The sequence below is a fragment of the Electrophorus electricus genome, unplaced genomic scaffold, assembly GCF_013358815.1.
Source record: "Electrophorus electricus isolate fEleEle1 unplaced genomic scaffold, fEleEle1.pri S50, whole genome shotgun sequence".
Taxonomy (NCBI): domain Eukaryota; kingdom Metazoa; phylum Chordata; class Actinopteri; order Gymnotiformes; family Gymnotidae; genus Electrophorus; species Electrophorus electricus.
Genome location: NW_023336134.1, coordinates 101121 through 117752, shown reverse-complemented (window position 1 = coordinate 117752; position 16632 = coordinate 101121). Strand labels below are relative to the sequence as shown.

The 16632-nt window shown below is 41.8% G+C and overlaps 2 protein-coding genes across 3 annotated transcripts; both read right to left on the bottom strand.

The window, feature by feature from the left end:
- LOC113591680 (interferon-inducible GTPase 5-like) lies at positions 1 to 7951 on the bottom strand. 2 transcript variants are annotated; one of them, XM_027032290.2, is made up of 6 exons: positions 7406 to 7951; positions 6573 to 6713; positions 6105 to 6218; positions 5783 to 5964; positions 4356 to 4530; positions 1 to 2056 (listed from the first exon to the last, which is right to left on the bottom strand). In XM_027032290.2, the coding sequence occupies exon 6, from the start codon at positions 1915 to 1917 to the stop codon at positions 766 to 768; it is 1152 nt and encodes a 383-aa protein (XP_026888091.2). In that variant the 5' UTR covers positions 1918 to 2056; positions 4356 to 4530; positions 5783 to 5964; positions 6105 to 6218; positions 6573 to 6713; positions 7406 to 7951; the 3' UTR covers positions 1 to 765. The 2 variants fall into 2 exon arrangements, with proteins under 2 accessions (XP_026888091.2, XP_035379347.1); XM_035523454.1 differs by lacking the exons at positions 4356 to 4530; positions 5783 to 5964; positions 6105 to 6218; positions 6573 to 6713; positions 7406 to 7951 and adding an exon at positions 3908 to 3990.
- A 97-nt stretch (positions 7952 to 8048) lies between these two features.
- Positions 8049 to 13033, bottom strand: cunh18orf54 (chromosome unknown C18orf54 homolog). The gene is made up of 8 exons (XM_027032287.2): positions 12777 to 13033; positions 11442 to 11775; positions 10212 to 10904; positions 9829 to 9982; positions 9598 to 9673; positions 9287 to 9481; positions 8779 to 8834; positions 8049 to 8500 (listed from the first exon to the last, which is right to left on the bottom strand). The coding sequence occupies exons 2-8, from the start codon at positions 11728 to 11730 to the stop codon at positions 8416 to 8418; spliced, it is 1548 nt and encodes a 515-aa protein (XP_026888088.2). The 5' UTR covers positions 11731 to 11775; positions 12777 to 13033; the 3' UTR covers positions 8049 to 8415.
- Positions 13034 to 16632: the final 3599 nt, after the last annotated feature.

Below are 16632 nucleotides of genomic sequence, written 5' to 3'. Positions count from 1 at the left end.
TGAAGACCAATCACATTGGCCAATGGGGTACTGTGAGCTTTTAGTCATTTCTGCTATTCAGGCAATAACACAAAATAAAAGTTTAGTCTAAAAGTGGAATCATTACATTAGTTCCACAAATACAGCACTAATAATAATATAGCAGTAGCTTTTAGGTAACCAGTATAAAAACAAGTGTCATATTACCAGTTATATCTACACTGTAACAGCAACTATCAAAGGGTGAAGGGTTTTCAGTTCCACGCTACAGATGATCACACATGCAGGCTGTCCTTGAACTTTACTGCTATGACTTTACCCAGAGATTTTTGTCTTTTTACATTGCAGTGTGAGACTCCGGTAGCCATAGATTACTCTGGGCTTCCTATCATTCACTCTGCAGGAACGTTCTGAGTCATTAAAAACTGCAACACCCATAATGAGTTCCTAAACCACCTCAAAATCTGTTCCTGATCTCACTATAAAACATACTGGAGAGTGGAACAACAAAAAAGAATTCATATGACATTATGGGAAATTATGTTGGTCAAAGATTTTTAGCTAAAACCTAAAACTACAAATATCAAAGCATCTCAAATTGTAATGCTTTTTATAATTCATAAAAGAAACAGTATCGATCACTAATTGTCTATTTCTGAACAGAGTATTCAACAACAGCGATTCCTTTTCTATGCTAACAGACTGCTATATTGATATAGGAATATGCTGGTATGTAGAGTTCACTAGTGACATCTAGGGTACTTTTCTCCACATCAGTGTATTTCACTACTGCAGTCCTGCCTCTCTCAGCACAGTTCGCGCTGTATTTGCCAGCTCTTTCAGCCCGTTCTGCAGCAGTCTGTGTGTGAGGCCAAACGATATCACTGCTGCTAGAGCGCTGCCTGCCCCAGGTACCAGACTGCACAGATACTCCACTGCTGCCCCTCCAGCCAGGGCTGAGATTTCCTGTCTGGCAGCTGATTCTGCTGCCAGTGCCAACACAAGGTTTGACTTTATCAGGACTCTCAGAGACGGTCTGTCCACGCGTCCTGAGAGCTTTTCTAGTGATTTTTCATCCAGGCCAAAGGAGTAGTAGCACCTGGTGAAGAAAGCCAGTAAAATGCCTGCGTCACATGCTACTGAGAGACCAGGTACAGGCGCCACTGCGACTGCACCTGAGACGAACGCTGCAGCCCAGGCTGCCTTCTCAAACATGCGGACTTTCTTCTCCAGCATCGCCATGGAGCTCACAGGCACAGACTGCAGTAATGCATTTTGCTTATGTTGAGGAAGCTCCGACACCAGCGTATCCACAAGCTTCTCAAAGTCAATTGCACAAAATTCCTTGGAGGATATGAGGAAAACTTTGGGATTTCTGATTTCCTTCAAGTTCTCCTCACAGTTAGTTTTGATTTTCGACAGCATCTCCTCTGTGCTGAAGCTTATTTTGCTTCCTTCAGCACGTAGATCGTTGTCTACTTTTGACCTAATGAAGTAAAACTGCTTCTTCTTCTTTTGAATCTGCTTGGCCAGCATGATGTCATTCTCTCTGAATCTCTCTGATGAGATAATCATGAAGAAGTCATAGGTGTCAAATTTCACATCTTTAAGATACGTCTTTGCTTTGAAGTTTGGGGTTCCAATTCCAGGCAGGTCCCAAAGCGTCACATTGGACATTGTGGGGTGTTGGTAAGGGGTTGCTTCTGTAGTGGTCTCAGTAACTCCAGTTTTGGCTGCACCCTGAGCATCGTCCTCCAGACCTCTAATTGCATTGATAAAAGTTGACTTTCCTGCTCCTGAGTCCCCAGTTACAGCGATGTTGAGAGAGACATGAAGTAAATTGTCAACTTGTTTTTTTGCTTTTTTAGCTGCTTTTTTAAAATTAGATTCCCCAGATGCCTGTATCGCTTCACCTTTGTCTGAATTTTGACTGGGCATTGCTGTGGTATAAAGAAAGTAGGAGGCTTTTTGGTTTTTGAAAAGATTTTTGTGCAAAAATTCATGTAACTGAACTCCAGGAGGTGAGTGGTGTAATGGTGAACTCCAGTAGGTGGTGAATTTAAGATCCAAATGTGCCCTATAAGAAAGTAAGATAACAATGGAAATCCAGTTAATGATAGGGCTAATTTAAATATTCTTCAAATATTAATGATCCAGCACATACATCACTTTTGAAAACCTGTCTCCCTGTTCCCATATAGAAAAATCCAACATGCTTTAAATCCTCTCCCTGTGAAATCCTGCTGCTGTTACCTCAGTTCTAAAGAAACACACACAATCTTGACACTACCTACTAAGTTACTGTGAGTTAATCCATCTTAAATCTAAGGTTTTTGAAAAGGTTGAACATCATGACAAAGACTCCATTATCAATTTCTCTGAGCCTTTCGGGTGAGACTTTTTATCACACTACAGTACACAGGGCTCTTCTAAGGCCAGCTAACAACCACCTCTATTATGGCAGACTGGCCTCAGCACAATTCTAGTTCTTCTAGGTCTCAGTACTTTCAGTACAATCACAATATATCCTACTGTCCCATCTTCAGTCTCACCCAAACATTTACTTTTGCATGGTTCTTAACTCTCTGAGAGGAGAAAATATGTTTTCATTAGCAAAATCTAATCCTACATTTCACCTGTCTCATAGGGTGTCCCACAAGGCTTTATTCTGGGTTCCTTGTAGTTATCATCTACATGCTCCCTTTAGATCCATCATGCAACAACATAGTTTAAGATTCCACGTCTATGCTGACAACTCTCAAAAGTATCTTAGCACTTCACCCACTTGACTTCCCACTCTCCATTAAGTGACTTATAAACTAAGTAACTTAATTAGCCTTCTTCCACCTTTGCAGCGCTACCCTTCTCAGTGTTATCCATTTTCACCTAGTTATCATTATCCATAACCCTGGTTGATGTGTCTATAACTGTGTCAGTGGTACTCTGCCTCATTTTGGATACACTACCTTTACTCCTGAGGGACTGTACAAGCCTTTTTTTTACTCAATATTTACTACCTCTGTTCATTTTGAAGTATGCCAAGAAGCTAGTCATGTCTGATGTTAAGACATCCATCCCACCCACACTGAGGCAATATGTCCAGCACCATCCACTGAAGTTTCACAGCTTCACAGAGACCTTCACCACCAGTGAACACAACTGAGGACCTCACAGAGACCTTCACTACCAGTTAACACATAACTGAGGACCTCACAAAGACCTTCAACAGCAGTGAACACAACTGAGGACCTCACAGAGACCTTCACTACCAGCTAACACATAACTGAGGACCTCACAGAGACCTTCACTACCAGCCAACACATAACTGAGGACCTCACAGAGACATTCACTACCATCTAACACATAACTGAGGACCTCACAGAGACCTTCACTACCAGCCAACACATAACTGAGGACCTCACAGAGACCTTCACTACCAGCCAACACATAACTGAGGACCTCACAGAGACATTCACTACCATCTAACACATAACTGAGGACCTCACAGAAACATACACTACCAGCTAACACATAACTGAGGACCTCACAGAGACCTTCACTACCAGTTAACACATAACTGAGGACCTCACAGAGACCTTCAACAGCAGTGAACACAACTGAGGACCTCACAGAGACCTTCACTACCAGCTAACACATAACTGAGGACCTCACAGAGACCTTCACTACCAGCCAACACATAACTGAGCACCTCACAGAGACCTTCACTACCAGCCAACACATAACTGAGGACCTCACAGAGACATTCACTACCAGCTAACACATAACTGAGGACCTCACAGAAACATACACTACCAGCTAACACATAACTGAGGACCTCACAGAGACCTTCAACATCAGTAAACACAACTGAGGACCTCACAGAGACCTTCACTACCAGCTAACACATAACTGAGGACCTCACAGAGACCTTCAACACCAGATCCCAGCCTGCAGAACAGCTTTTACAGGTATTCTTGTATTCTTGATGACTAGATTCAGGTGTGTTTTCATGTAAATGTTTCATCCGAATCATCCCCAGAGTGTAGTCTGTATTTAGGCCAAGACAAAAATATAACCTCATCACCCAATAACACCCAATAAACATGTTACAATTTTTTAAAAACTGTTCAAAAACTTTTTTGGAAAATTTACACATTTACAGTAACATTTTCAGCTATTTCAGATATTTTCAAGTATGTCTGCTATCTAATTTTCAGTTACTTCTGATAGTAACAATTACTGAATAATGGTGAAACAAATTAATTCCTATTAGTCAAAGTCAGTAAGTTATCATGACAGTTTCAAATAATTGAAATGTTTGGGTGAGTTTTTTATTATTTTAAATGTGACTAAAGAGGTACAAGATATGTAGTTACCTTGATAACACCCTGTATTCTCTTCATTCTTCTTTACGGTACTGAAACTTGTTTTTTATGCTGGAGATAATTATAATCCTCATACAGATGTGGTCACAAAGGAAGCGTATACCTTCCCAACTACTATGCCATAGTGCTGTCCTTCCCATGCATGTGCTTGATCTTGAAGATTACACTGTGGGTACAGTAAGCGTAATGATGAGTGCAAATATATTTCAGCACTTTGCACACTTATGGTAAAATGTTTTCACCCTGAACATTCACGTGATTATCACATACAGTCTTGTTTTGACGGTTACATGAAAGTAGTTAAACTGGTTTCTCATGCTACTAGTGGGGGGTTTAAATCTTAACTTTTAAAATGCAAAAGTTATGTGAGAGAAAACTAACAATGTTTTGTTCTTCTACACCTCCCTCACTAGGCAATGTGAAGAGTTAGTAGTACTGTAAACATTCATGTGTTTCAAAAATTAAGATACTGTGCAGGGGATTGACCAATCTAACAAGTTTGTGATTCTTTGAGCTCAGAATTTATAATGACGTAAAAGTGCCCTAGATATGTAAGGTGCCAGAGTTTCTCAAAGCTGTCCTCTGAACACACCTGAACATCCACATTTTTGCCATATCCTGTTTTACAACATACTTGAGTCAATCCATTAAACAGTCTGAATGCCTGGTTCAGGCATACTGTGAAATATTAGCCATCTGGTGTCCTGAGGACCAGAGATTATTTGGTTTAGGGTTAACCCACTGCTAACCAGACATTATTTGGGTTAGGGTTAACCCACTGCTAACCAGACTTTATTTGGGTTAGGGTTAACCCACTGCTAACCAGAGATTATTTGGGTTAGGGTTAACCCACTGCTAACCAGCAATTATTTGGTTTAGGGTTAACCCACTGCTAACCAGCGATTATTTGGGTTAGGGTTAACCCACTGCTAACCAGCAATTATTTGGTTTAGGGTTAACCCACTGCTAACCAGAGATTATTTGGCTTAGGGTTAACCCAAAGCTACCACATGCAGCCAATAGGAGAATTTGTGATGGGAGCAGTGACTGTGTATTTACGGTAGGAGCACTGACTGTGTATTTACGGTAGGAGCAGTGACTGTATTGCCTTGCTTTATTTCATGGCCGTAATTTTATTAACATTTGGGTTAACTTTTTATTGATATATTCATAGAGAGGCAAGGAAAGGGAAACAGACAGAAGACTGAGGGGAAATGTCATCTGGACTGGGTTTTCATTTTATTCTGCATCAGTTAAACATCAGGCAGCACCTGGAGCACACAGAATCAGATCCACAGAAACCTAGGCTCAGTTTAGTGAAAATAAACTCAAACCTTATACAAAATGTACGGAACTAAGTTTACGCACTGTTTACTGAATGTGTTTAATAAAACTTTTGACACACAGGATTTGAGTACCTTTTAAAGTTTAATCACAACAGTAGAGCCAAGCGTCGTTGAGCGCGGTGTCGTCTGCAAGGCCACGTGGCTCCTCCACTATGGTCTCGATGCCACACACTCCTTTACCTGCACATGTGTAACTCCAGGAGCCCCAGGCAGTGCCTGACCCCTGAAGCTCCTCCCCTCCACTGCACTTGAACCTGGCAGAGATTTAACGTCCAGTAATAATCAAGCCCACATTAGTGCAAGAGTCAGTGGAGATCGTATTGGAGAAAACAGTAGATTGTAAAAAGTGGCATTATAGAAGAAAAGCGAGTGTTTGTGAACTGGGGATTAGTACTTTATGTTGTTTGCAGCAGTATCGTCCCAGGTTCCTTGGAAAGGTTCCACATGAAGCTGTAAACTCATTAGCATACCAGACTTGCACCATTTGATATCGGTCCATTTTCCCCATCTGATGAAACACCAACACAACGCTGAGCATTAGACCCAGGTCCTGTTCACAGTCATGTAAAACCATAATAAAAGCTGAAAAGGTTACACAAAACAGAAGGAAATTCGATGTGTTTGTAGAGTGACTGTTTTCTACTTACAAGATTACATGCAAACAAAGAAGAATCCAGAAAAGCTAATTTACTCAGTTCAAGTTTAGTTATGACTGGCATTGTTGTTATTAAATCTGGTCCATGGTCAAAAGTAAACCAGTGTCATCTTTACACTAGTTATCTAGTACATTTTATTATCTAATTATACATGCATATATCAGACTGTACAGTGGCATAGCAGTGTAGGGTCTGATTCTGTATACCTCTCACCTGCCTGTATCAGATTGTACAGTGCCATAGTTAGTGTAGGGTCTGATGTACTTTTGGATGTGTCAACACAGTGAAGGCAAACTCCACAGAGCAATGTTATCACCTATTACCAGAGACGCCCAGTAGCTTGCTACCTGAAAACACATCAGTGTTACGTAAAATAACATCATTTAACAAAATGTTAAATTTGTTAGTTTTTTTCTGCAGTATAAATATTTTTTTCATTTAAGTCACATCTAAAAACGTCTGTATAGAATACAGCACCAGAAAGCATTATACGTTCCCAGGTATTTAGGCTTCAGCTGAAGTTCAGAGATAATGGCACCATCTAGTGGACGGATTGTGTTTAGATCTACTAGCACCATCTAGTGGACGGATTGTGTTTAGATCTACTAGCACCATCTAGTGGACGGATTGTGTTTAGATCTACTAGCACCATCCAGTGGACGGATTGTGTTTAGATCTACTAGCACCATCTAGTGGACGGATTGCGTTTAGATTTACTAGCACCATCTAGTGGACGGATTGTGTTTAGCTCTACTAGCACCATCTAGTGGACGGATTGTGTTTAGATCTACTAGCACCATCCAGTGGACGGATTGTGTTTAGATCTACTAGCACCATCTAGTGGACGGATTGCGTTTAGATTTACTAGCACCATCTAGTGGACGGATTGTGTTTAGCTCTACTAGCACCATCTAGTGGACGGATTGTGTTTAGCTCTACTAGCACCATCTAGTGGACGGATTGTGTTTAGCTCTACTAGCACCATCTAGTGGACGGATTGTGTTTGTTTTCTTTAAATCAAAGAGACCAGCCCACTCACCTTAAGGCTGAAACCTGCGGCATAGAAGCCGATGGGCTTCTATCCTTCAGTCCCCACGTTCCCCAGCGCTGGCCGTTGTCCATGATCAGCACCGAGTGGTAGGGCCTGCTGATACTCCGCTGGGTTCTCCGTGCCCCAGCAGGCCACGAGGAGGATCAGAGGAAGGCAGGATAGCCGATTCATTGGTGCTGCGCTGAGGCTCGTAGAGCAGTGAGCTCTCTGCCTGTGGATCCAGACACTCAGGCAAAGGATCTGAAGCCCAACGAGTGTGAGGCAGATCAGCTCGATAAACTTCAACTAGGTCTCCTTTAGTATCTGAAATCAGCTCAATAAACTTCAACTAGGTCTCCTTTAGTATCTGAAATGAGCTCAATAAACCACAACTAGGTCTCCTTTATTATCTGAAATGACAAAAGGGATTTTTTTATTTATGGGAGTAAAACACTAAGGGGAACAAAAGTACACTGACCAAATATTTACTATAATCCCTGGGTACATGTATAGTGGGTATAAACCATAATAACCCTATCCTGTTTTATTTAGTATTATTTACCCCATATTATTCCACAGTGAATAACCCTAACCCATTTTATTTAGTATTATTTACAGTGTTTGACTACAAATTAAGCACTGAAATTCAACATTAAAACAGATGGTTGAGCTTTAATTAAAATAACACACCACAAACACCCAGAATGTTTAACAGCATTGTTAACCAAACCTGCTTGAGCACTCTTCATGAGGCACGACTGTTGCTGTCAAATAAATAAAGGAATGTTTACACTTACATCAAACCTTGTGACATTATACACAAACACACACACACTTATGTCTTTGTGTAACTGCTACAACATTATCACATTACTGCAGTTTCTTAATTTAGGTCAAGTTTACACACACACCTTTTTCATGCTGCTACACTGCTAAACCTAACCCCTGCATTAAGACCAGTCCTGACCAGGTGGAGCAGCTCTAGTGTGTGCCCTCCTCAGAGGCCAGTCAGCTCTGCACTAAATGTCTTGCTGCAGCTCTACAGACTTCCTCTCACTCATTTCATCCACGAGGCTTTTCAGTCTTCCAAGGTGATGAAGAGCTCTATAGTCCAACAGGCAAGAGAGACAAACTCAGTGATATCTCAGTGACACATGATACACTTTTCTAATAAATGATTTATAGATTATTAGTCTGATAGCTTTTTTTTTTTTTATTAAATGACAGATTTATAGATCATTAGCCTGCTAGTCATGTGGGTTTTTTAATTCACTTCTGTATGTCCTGTTGTCTCAGGTTGCCAGGTCAGACTGTCTTTGTAAATAAGAATATATGTTCTGAATGCCTGGTTAAAGTAAAAAAGCACAGTGCTGTTTGCTGACCTCTTCAGCGACTGGCCACCAAAAGCTGACTCGTACTCACTACCCGCCTGAGGAACCTGGGAAAAGAACCAGAGGGCGACCAGCTACGTTAGTGCTATGGTCTGGTCTGAACCAGAGAGAGACCAGCCACGTTAGTACTACGGTCTGGTCTGAACCAGAGAGAGACCGGACATGTTTGGTTCAGACCAGACTGTAGCACTAGTATGTCTGGTCTCTCTCTGGTTCAGACCAGACTGTAGCACCAACATGTCTGGTCTCAATGTTACAGTCTGGTCTGAACCAGAGAGAGACCGGACATGTTTGGTTCAGACCAGACTGTAGCACTAGTATGTCTGGTCTCTCTCTGGTTCAGACCAGACTGTAGCACCAACATGTCTGGTCTCAATGTTACAGTCTGGTCTGAACCAGAGAGAGACCAGACATTTTAGTGCTACAGTCTGGTCTGAACCAGAGAGATCAGACATGTAGATCACCATATCTCTCAGGTATGTGGTGATTTTGTACACACCTCTTGCGTCTGTCTGCGCTCAGCCCGTGTTAGTGAGCTTGGAGCAGTCTGTTCCATCCTGCTGTTGTCCCTGGTGTCTTCCTGCTGTGTCTCCCTTTGCTCCACAGCCTGAAGAGTGAATAGCATCTGTTTGAGGGCCTCAACGGGACCTGGGTGTTTCCTGCTGCTGTAGCCTGATGACCAGGAGCCTGTGGACTGGGTGGCCCAGTGAAAAAAGAGGGTCAGATATGAACTGATGTGACTTTGAACACCAGACGCTGAGGAGATGCTGGCTTAGTATCTACTACAGTCACAGTGTGAGTTCTACTTACCTTCTCTATTGTGTCCTCTGGAAGTTCTTCAGTGGTTAGATGTTCTTCAGCACCACCTACTGGCACTGGTGACTTACTGCAAAGTCAATAATGAAAGTAAAATCTCTGCACACTAGCCAGAACAGTACCTTTGAAAGTTAAGGTTTGAAAATCTAGTGCTTTGAAATAGAGTTCAGGTAGTGTTAATGTGAGAGTTATCTTCCTTATAATTTGGAGAATAAACTCACTCACAATGTGACTGGAGGATTCTCCCACGAGCGCTCGGTGTTTAGCAGTTCCTCCGTCCCTGAACTGTCCTGCTGCTCTTTGGTGGAACTGCGGAGGCCCAGAGAGGGAGAGTTCAGCACCTGCTCCGCCCTTTGGATCAGGAAGCCTATCCTGTCACCTGAGGAAAGGGGCTATCCAATCAGTGAGTCGACTTGGCGTAACATCGAGTGAACACAACTGCTCAAACCCACCCAGAGCTGCCAGGATTTTAGCAGGATTTCTACAAATCTCTTATTTGGTGATGTAATCATATGACCAAGACAACGTGATTTCTTTTTATTCACTTATTAGGAGTAGATCCAACATTAGACGTCTAATACAGACAGTCACAGACCTCTAATACAGACCTCTGAAAGGTTCCCGTGATTCGTCTGACACACCACCATTCTCGGCTGCTACCAGTGTTTCTGCAAACTGCAGCCTCAGCTCCCGCAACGTGGCTTGCTCACTGCCTTTAGTCTCCCACTGACCATCGTTGGTGTTCCGCTCCAACTCACTGACCCAAGAGGAAGCAGATGGAGTGCCAGCCTGAGCTTCTGTGGGAATGTGGCATTCACTGAGCCAGGCAGGATACCTGAGGTCAGGAATGCTGGTCACCCCGGAAAAGTCCATCTCGGACTTGTGACTTGTGATCCACCTGGGGAGGTGGCGACATGCCCGAGAGGCTGGAGGATCCATCTTTGTAGTCAGAGGAGTGGTGAGAAGGGGAGGTCCATGCTGGGATGTCAGCAGGTCATCCACGCACAGCGGCCTCTCTCTCCCCAAGGCCCGAGCCCTGCACGGACTGCGCAGAGTGGCAGGGCAACAATGGAGCGATCCCTTCACAACACCACTAGGCCTGGAGCGAGACCAGAAGCTAGAGTTAACACTGCATCCGCGCAGATGGCCTCCTGACCGGGACAGGGCGGCTGAGGTACAGGTCACAGGTAGCGAGCCGTCGCAGGGGAGCAGCAGGAGGTCATCGGTGGTCACGCTGTGATGGTCAGAGGTTGTGAAGTGCAGAAGATTGAGCTCTCTGTCTGACAGACTGTCCTTTAGAACTGCCACAGCAAAGGAAGGGAGAAAGGAAAACTCAAACCACACCGAGCACAGACCATCCCACACTTACAGCCAACACCACACACCGAGCACAGACCCTCCTGCACTTACATCCAACACTACACACCAAGCACGGACCATCCCACACTTACATCCAGAACCACACACCGAGCACGGACCATCCCACACTTACATCCAACACCACACACTGAGCACGGACCATCCCACATTTACATCCAACACCACACACCGTGCACGGACCATCCCACATTTACATCCAGAACCACACACGGAGCACAGACCATCCCACACTTACATCCAACACCACACACAGAGTACAGACCATCCCACATACAGCCAACATTCTATTATTTGCAATGATGAGTAAAACAAGACAAATATAAATAAAACTGAACTCATTCTGAGTTGCACATTCTAACCATTATATAAACACTTTATGATAAACCTTGTATCAACAGAAAAAGGTGATATAAGACTCTCATAATGCAATGTAATTTTTTTAAAGTAATGCAACCCACCATCTCTGTTTCTGTATCCAACGTGAAGCAGGTCAGGTGTGCTGGGTTCCTTGGGAAATTCAAGCTCTCCTACTGAGGTGGCAGAGGCATGCAGGCTCTGCTGGAAATCTGCGATGTATGCATCCAGAGCCTGGGTGGCTGAATCGTAACGTCTGTTTTTGTATTTAATTGTACAGGCTGGCTCAGGGTGCAACGAACTTCGCAGTCGTCCGGAACTAGCCAGCAATGAGGTGACTGTTGATTCTGGAGACAGGAGACTGACCCCAGAGGTCAGGTCCCCAGAGATCATGATCAGCGCAGAAGAGCAGAGATCTCCATTATCAGAGTAGTGTATCTGTAGGTAAAAAAAAAGAGTTGGTTTAAACCATCAGGCCAGTAGTTAACGTACTCAACTACTAATCAGAAGGTTGCCAGTTCAAGTCCCACCACCTTCAAGTTGCCACTGTTGGGCCCCTGAGCAAGACCCTTAAACCTCAATTACTCAAGTTGTGTTCAGACATAACTGTACGTCGCTTTGGATAAAACCGTCAGTTAAATCTAAAAGTAAGAGGATAAATTATAACATTAGGAACGTTACAATACGAACTAAAAACCTGACCTAGATAACTTGATACTTAGGTAGCCATCTAGCTAATGTTTGTAGTTTAAATTAAATCAGTTGGTGTGGTTTTAAAGAATCGTCAGAATGACTTACATTCACTAACGCTAGCTAATTTTCTGGACAGGCAGCTGGTAACCCTGGTAACCTAGCATTATCGAACATGTTTACATTTTAGCTTGCATGTATCCTAACATGTTTACATTTTATCTTACATGTATCCTAACATGTTTACATTTTAGCTTACATGTATCCTTGCGTTAGCTGGCATGTACCCTAACAAGTTTCCATGTTAGCTGGCATGTACCCTAACAAGTTTCCATGTTAGCTGGCATGTACCCTAACATGTCTACATGTTAGCTGGCATGTACCCTAACATGTCTACATGTTAGCTGGCATGTACCCTAACATGTCTACATGTTAGCTAGCATGTACCCTAACATGTCTACATGTTAGCTGGCATGTACCCTAACATGTCTACATGTTAGCTGGCATGTACCCTAACATGTCTACATGTTAGCTGGCATGTACCCTAACATGTCTACATGTTAGCTGGCATGTACCCTAACATGTCTACATGTTAGCTGGCATGTACCCTAACATGTTTTGTTTTTTGTTTTGCTTGGCTAAGTTATGAGGCTAACGTCCTGTAAGTTAAACTCGTTATTCAGCTACCATAAATAATAATGCTACAGATTAGGTAGTAATTTGGAGAATGTTGTCTTGGAAAAACTTACCAGTAACTGTTTGTCAAGTCATTTGTGAGATTTGTTTATAACTGAAAACAAACAGTCAACATTATTGACCCGCTTCTAACGGTAGCGTTTGAATCCGTGCCCGCTACCGCTCCTGAATGCGCATGCTTCAATGTCATGTGACTGCAACGGTTTCCCGGTTACCAAGAAGTCCTGGTTTTGTTCACGTTTATGTACATGTTCAGGGTGTAACAGGCTTTAAAGCAGAGTTACTCAAGTCCAAGACACATTTTCTCACCCACTTCTTACACAGGTAACAGAAACATATTTACTCACTCACTGCCATTACTGGAAAACGTTCTTGAACTGATTAAATGTACACAAAACACAGTTCTGATTAAATGTACACGAGGCCCAGTTCTGATTAAATGTACACAAGGCTCAGTTCTGATTAAATGCACAAAAGGCCCAGTTCTGATTAAATGCACACAAGGCTCAGTTCTCATTAAATGTACACAAGACACAGTTCTGATTAAATGCACACAAGGCTTAGTTCTGATTAAATGCACACAAGGCTCAGTTCTGATTAAATGCACACATGACCCAGTTCTGATTAAATGCACACAAGGCCCAGTTCTGATTAAATGTACACAAGACACAGTTCTGATTAAATGCACACAAGGCCCAGTTCTGATTAAATACACAAAAGGCCCAGTTCTGATTAAATACACAAAAGGCCCAGTTCTGATTAGGTGCACACAAGGCTCAGTTCTGATTAAATACACAAAAGGCCCAGTTCTGATTAAATGCACACAAGGCTCAGTTCTGATTAAATGCACACATGACCCAGTTCTGATAAAATGCACACAAGGCCCAGTTCTGATTAAATGTACACAAGACACAGTTCTGATTAAATGTACACATGGCTCAGTTCTGATTAAATGCACACAAGGCCCAGTTCTGATTAAATGCACACAAGGCTCAGTTCTGATTAAATGTACACAAGACACAGTTCTGATTAAATGTACACAAGACACAGTTCTGATTAAATGTACACAAGGCTCAGTTCTGATTAAATGTACACAAGACACCGTTCTGATTAAATGCACACAAGGCCCAGTTCTGATTAAATATACACAAGACACCGTTCTGATTAAATGTACACAAGGCTCAGTTCTGATTAAATGCACACATGACCCAGTTCTAATTAAATGCACACAAGGCCCAGTTCTGATTAAATGTACACAAGGCTCAGTTCTGATTAAATACACACATGACCCAGTTCTGATTAAATGCACACAAGGCCCAGTTCTGATTAAATGCACAAAAGGCTCAGTTCTGATTAAATGCACAAAAGGCTCAGTTCTGATTAAATGCACAAAAGGCTCAGTTCTGATTAAATGCACACAAGGCCCAGTTCTGATTAAATGCACACAAGGCTCAGTTCTGATTAAATGCACACAAGACACAATTCTGATTAAATACACAAAAGGCCCAGTTCTGATTAAATGCACACAAGACACAGTTCTGATTAAATGTACACAAGACACAGTTCTGATTAAATGCATACAAGGCCCAGTTCTGATTAAATGTACACAAGACACAGTTCTGATTAAATACACAAAAGGCCCAGTTCTGATTAAATGTACAAAAGACACCGTTCTGATTAAATGTACACAAGACACCGTTCTGATTAAATGTACACAAGACACAGTTCTGATTAAATGCACACAAGACACAGTTCTGATTAAATACACAAAAGGCCCAGTTCTGATTAAATGCACACAAGACACAGTTCTGATTAAATGTACACAAGACACAGTTCTGATTAAATGCATACAAGGCCCAGTTCTGATTAAATGTACACAAGACACAGTTCTGATTAAATGCATACAAGGCCCAGTTCTGATTAAATGTACACAAGACACAGTTCTGATTAAATACACAAAAGGCCCAGTTCTGATTAAATGTACAAAAGACACCGTTCTGATTAAATGTACACAAGACACCGTTCTGATTAAATGTACACAAGACACAGTTCTGATTAAATGCACACAAGACACAGTTCTGATTAAATACACAAAAGGCCCAGTTCTGATTAAATGCACACATGACCCAGTTCTGATTAAATGCACACAAGGCCCAGTTCTGATTAAATGTACACAAGACACAGTTCTGATTAAATGCACACAAGGCCCAGTTCTGATTAAATACACAAAAGGCCCAGTTCTGATTAAATACACAAAAGGCCCAGTTCTGATTAGGTGCACACAAGGCTCAGTTCTGATTAAATACACAAAAGGCCCAGTTCTGATTAAATGCACACAAGGCTCAGTTCTGATTAAATGCACACATGACCCAGTTCTGATAAAATGCACACAAGGCCCAGTTCTGATTAAATGTACACAAGACACAGTTCTGATTAAATGTACACATGGCTCAGTTCTGATTAAATGCACACAAGGCCCAGTTCTGATTAAATGCACACAAGGCTCAGTTCTGATTAAATGTACACAAGACACAGTTCTGATTAAATGTACACAAGACACAGTTCTGATTAAATGTACACAAGGCTCAGTTCTGATTAAATGTACACAAGACACCGTTCTGATTAAATGCACACAAGGCCCAGTTCTGATTAAATATACACAAGACACCGTTCTGATTAAATGTACACAAGGCTCAGTTCTGATTAAATGCACACATGACCCAGTTCTAATTAAATGCACACAAGGCCCAGTTCTGATTAAATGTACACAAGGCTCAGTTCTGATTAAATACACACATGACCCAGTTCTGATTAAATGCACACAAGGCCCAGTTCTGATTAAATGCACAAAAGGCTCAGTTCTGATTAAATGCACAAAAGGCTCAGTTCTGATTAAATGCACACAAGGCCCAGTTCTGATTAAATGCACACAAGGCTCAGTTCTGATTAAATGCACACAAGACACAATTCTGATTAAATACACAAAAGGCCCAGTTCTGATTAAATGCACACAAGACACAGTTCTGATTAAATGTACACAAGACACAGTTCTGATTAAATGCATACAAGGCCCAGTTCTGATTAAATGTACACAAGACACAGTTCTGATTAAATACACAAAAGGCCCAGTTCTGATTAAATGTACAAAAGACACAGTTCTGATTAAATGTACACAAGACACAGTTCTGATTAAATGTACACAAGACACAGTTCTGATTAAATGCACACAAGACACAGTTCTGATTAAATACACAAAAGGCCCAGTTCTGATTAAATGCACACAAGACACAGTTCTGATTAAATGTACACAAGACACAGTTCTGATTAAATGCATACAAGGCCCAGTTCTGATTAAATGTACACAAGACACAGTTCTGATTAAATGCATACAAGGCCCAGTTCTGATTAAATGTACACAAGACACAGTTCTGATTAAATACACAAAAGGCCCAGTTCTGATTAAATGTACAAAAGACACCGTTCTGATTAAATGTACACAAGACACCGTTCTGATTAAATGTACACAAGACACAGTTCTGATTAAATGCACACAAGACACAGTTCTGATTAAATACACAAAAGGCCCAGTTCTGATTAAATGCACACAAGACACAGTTCTGATTAAATGTACACAAGACACAGTTCTGATTAAATGCATACAAGGCCCAGTTCTGATTAAATGTACACAAGACACAGTTCTGATTAAATGCATACAAGGCCCAGTTCTGATTAAATGTACACAAGACACAGTTCTGATTAAATACACAAAAGGCCCAGTTCTGATTAAATGTACAAAAGACACCGTTCTGATTAAATGTACACAAGGCCCAGTTCTGATTAAATGCACACAAGGCTCAGTTGTGTCCAGACGATGTCTGAACCCTTGTAACCTTCTGAGGAATGACGAGC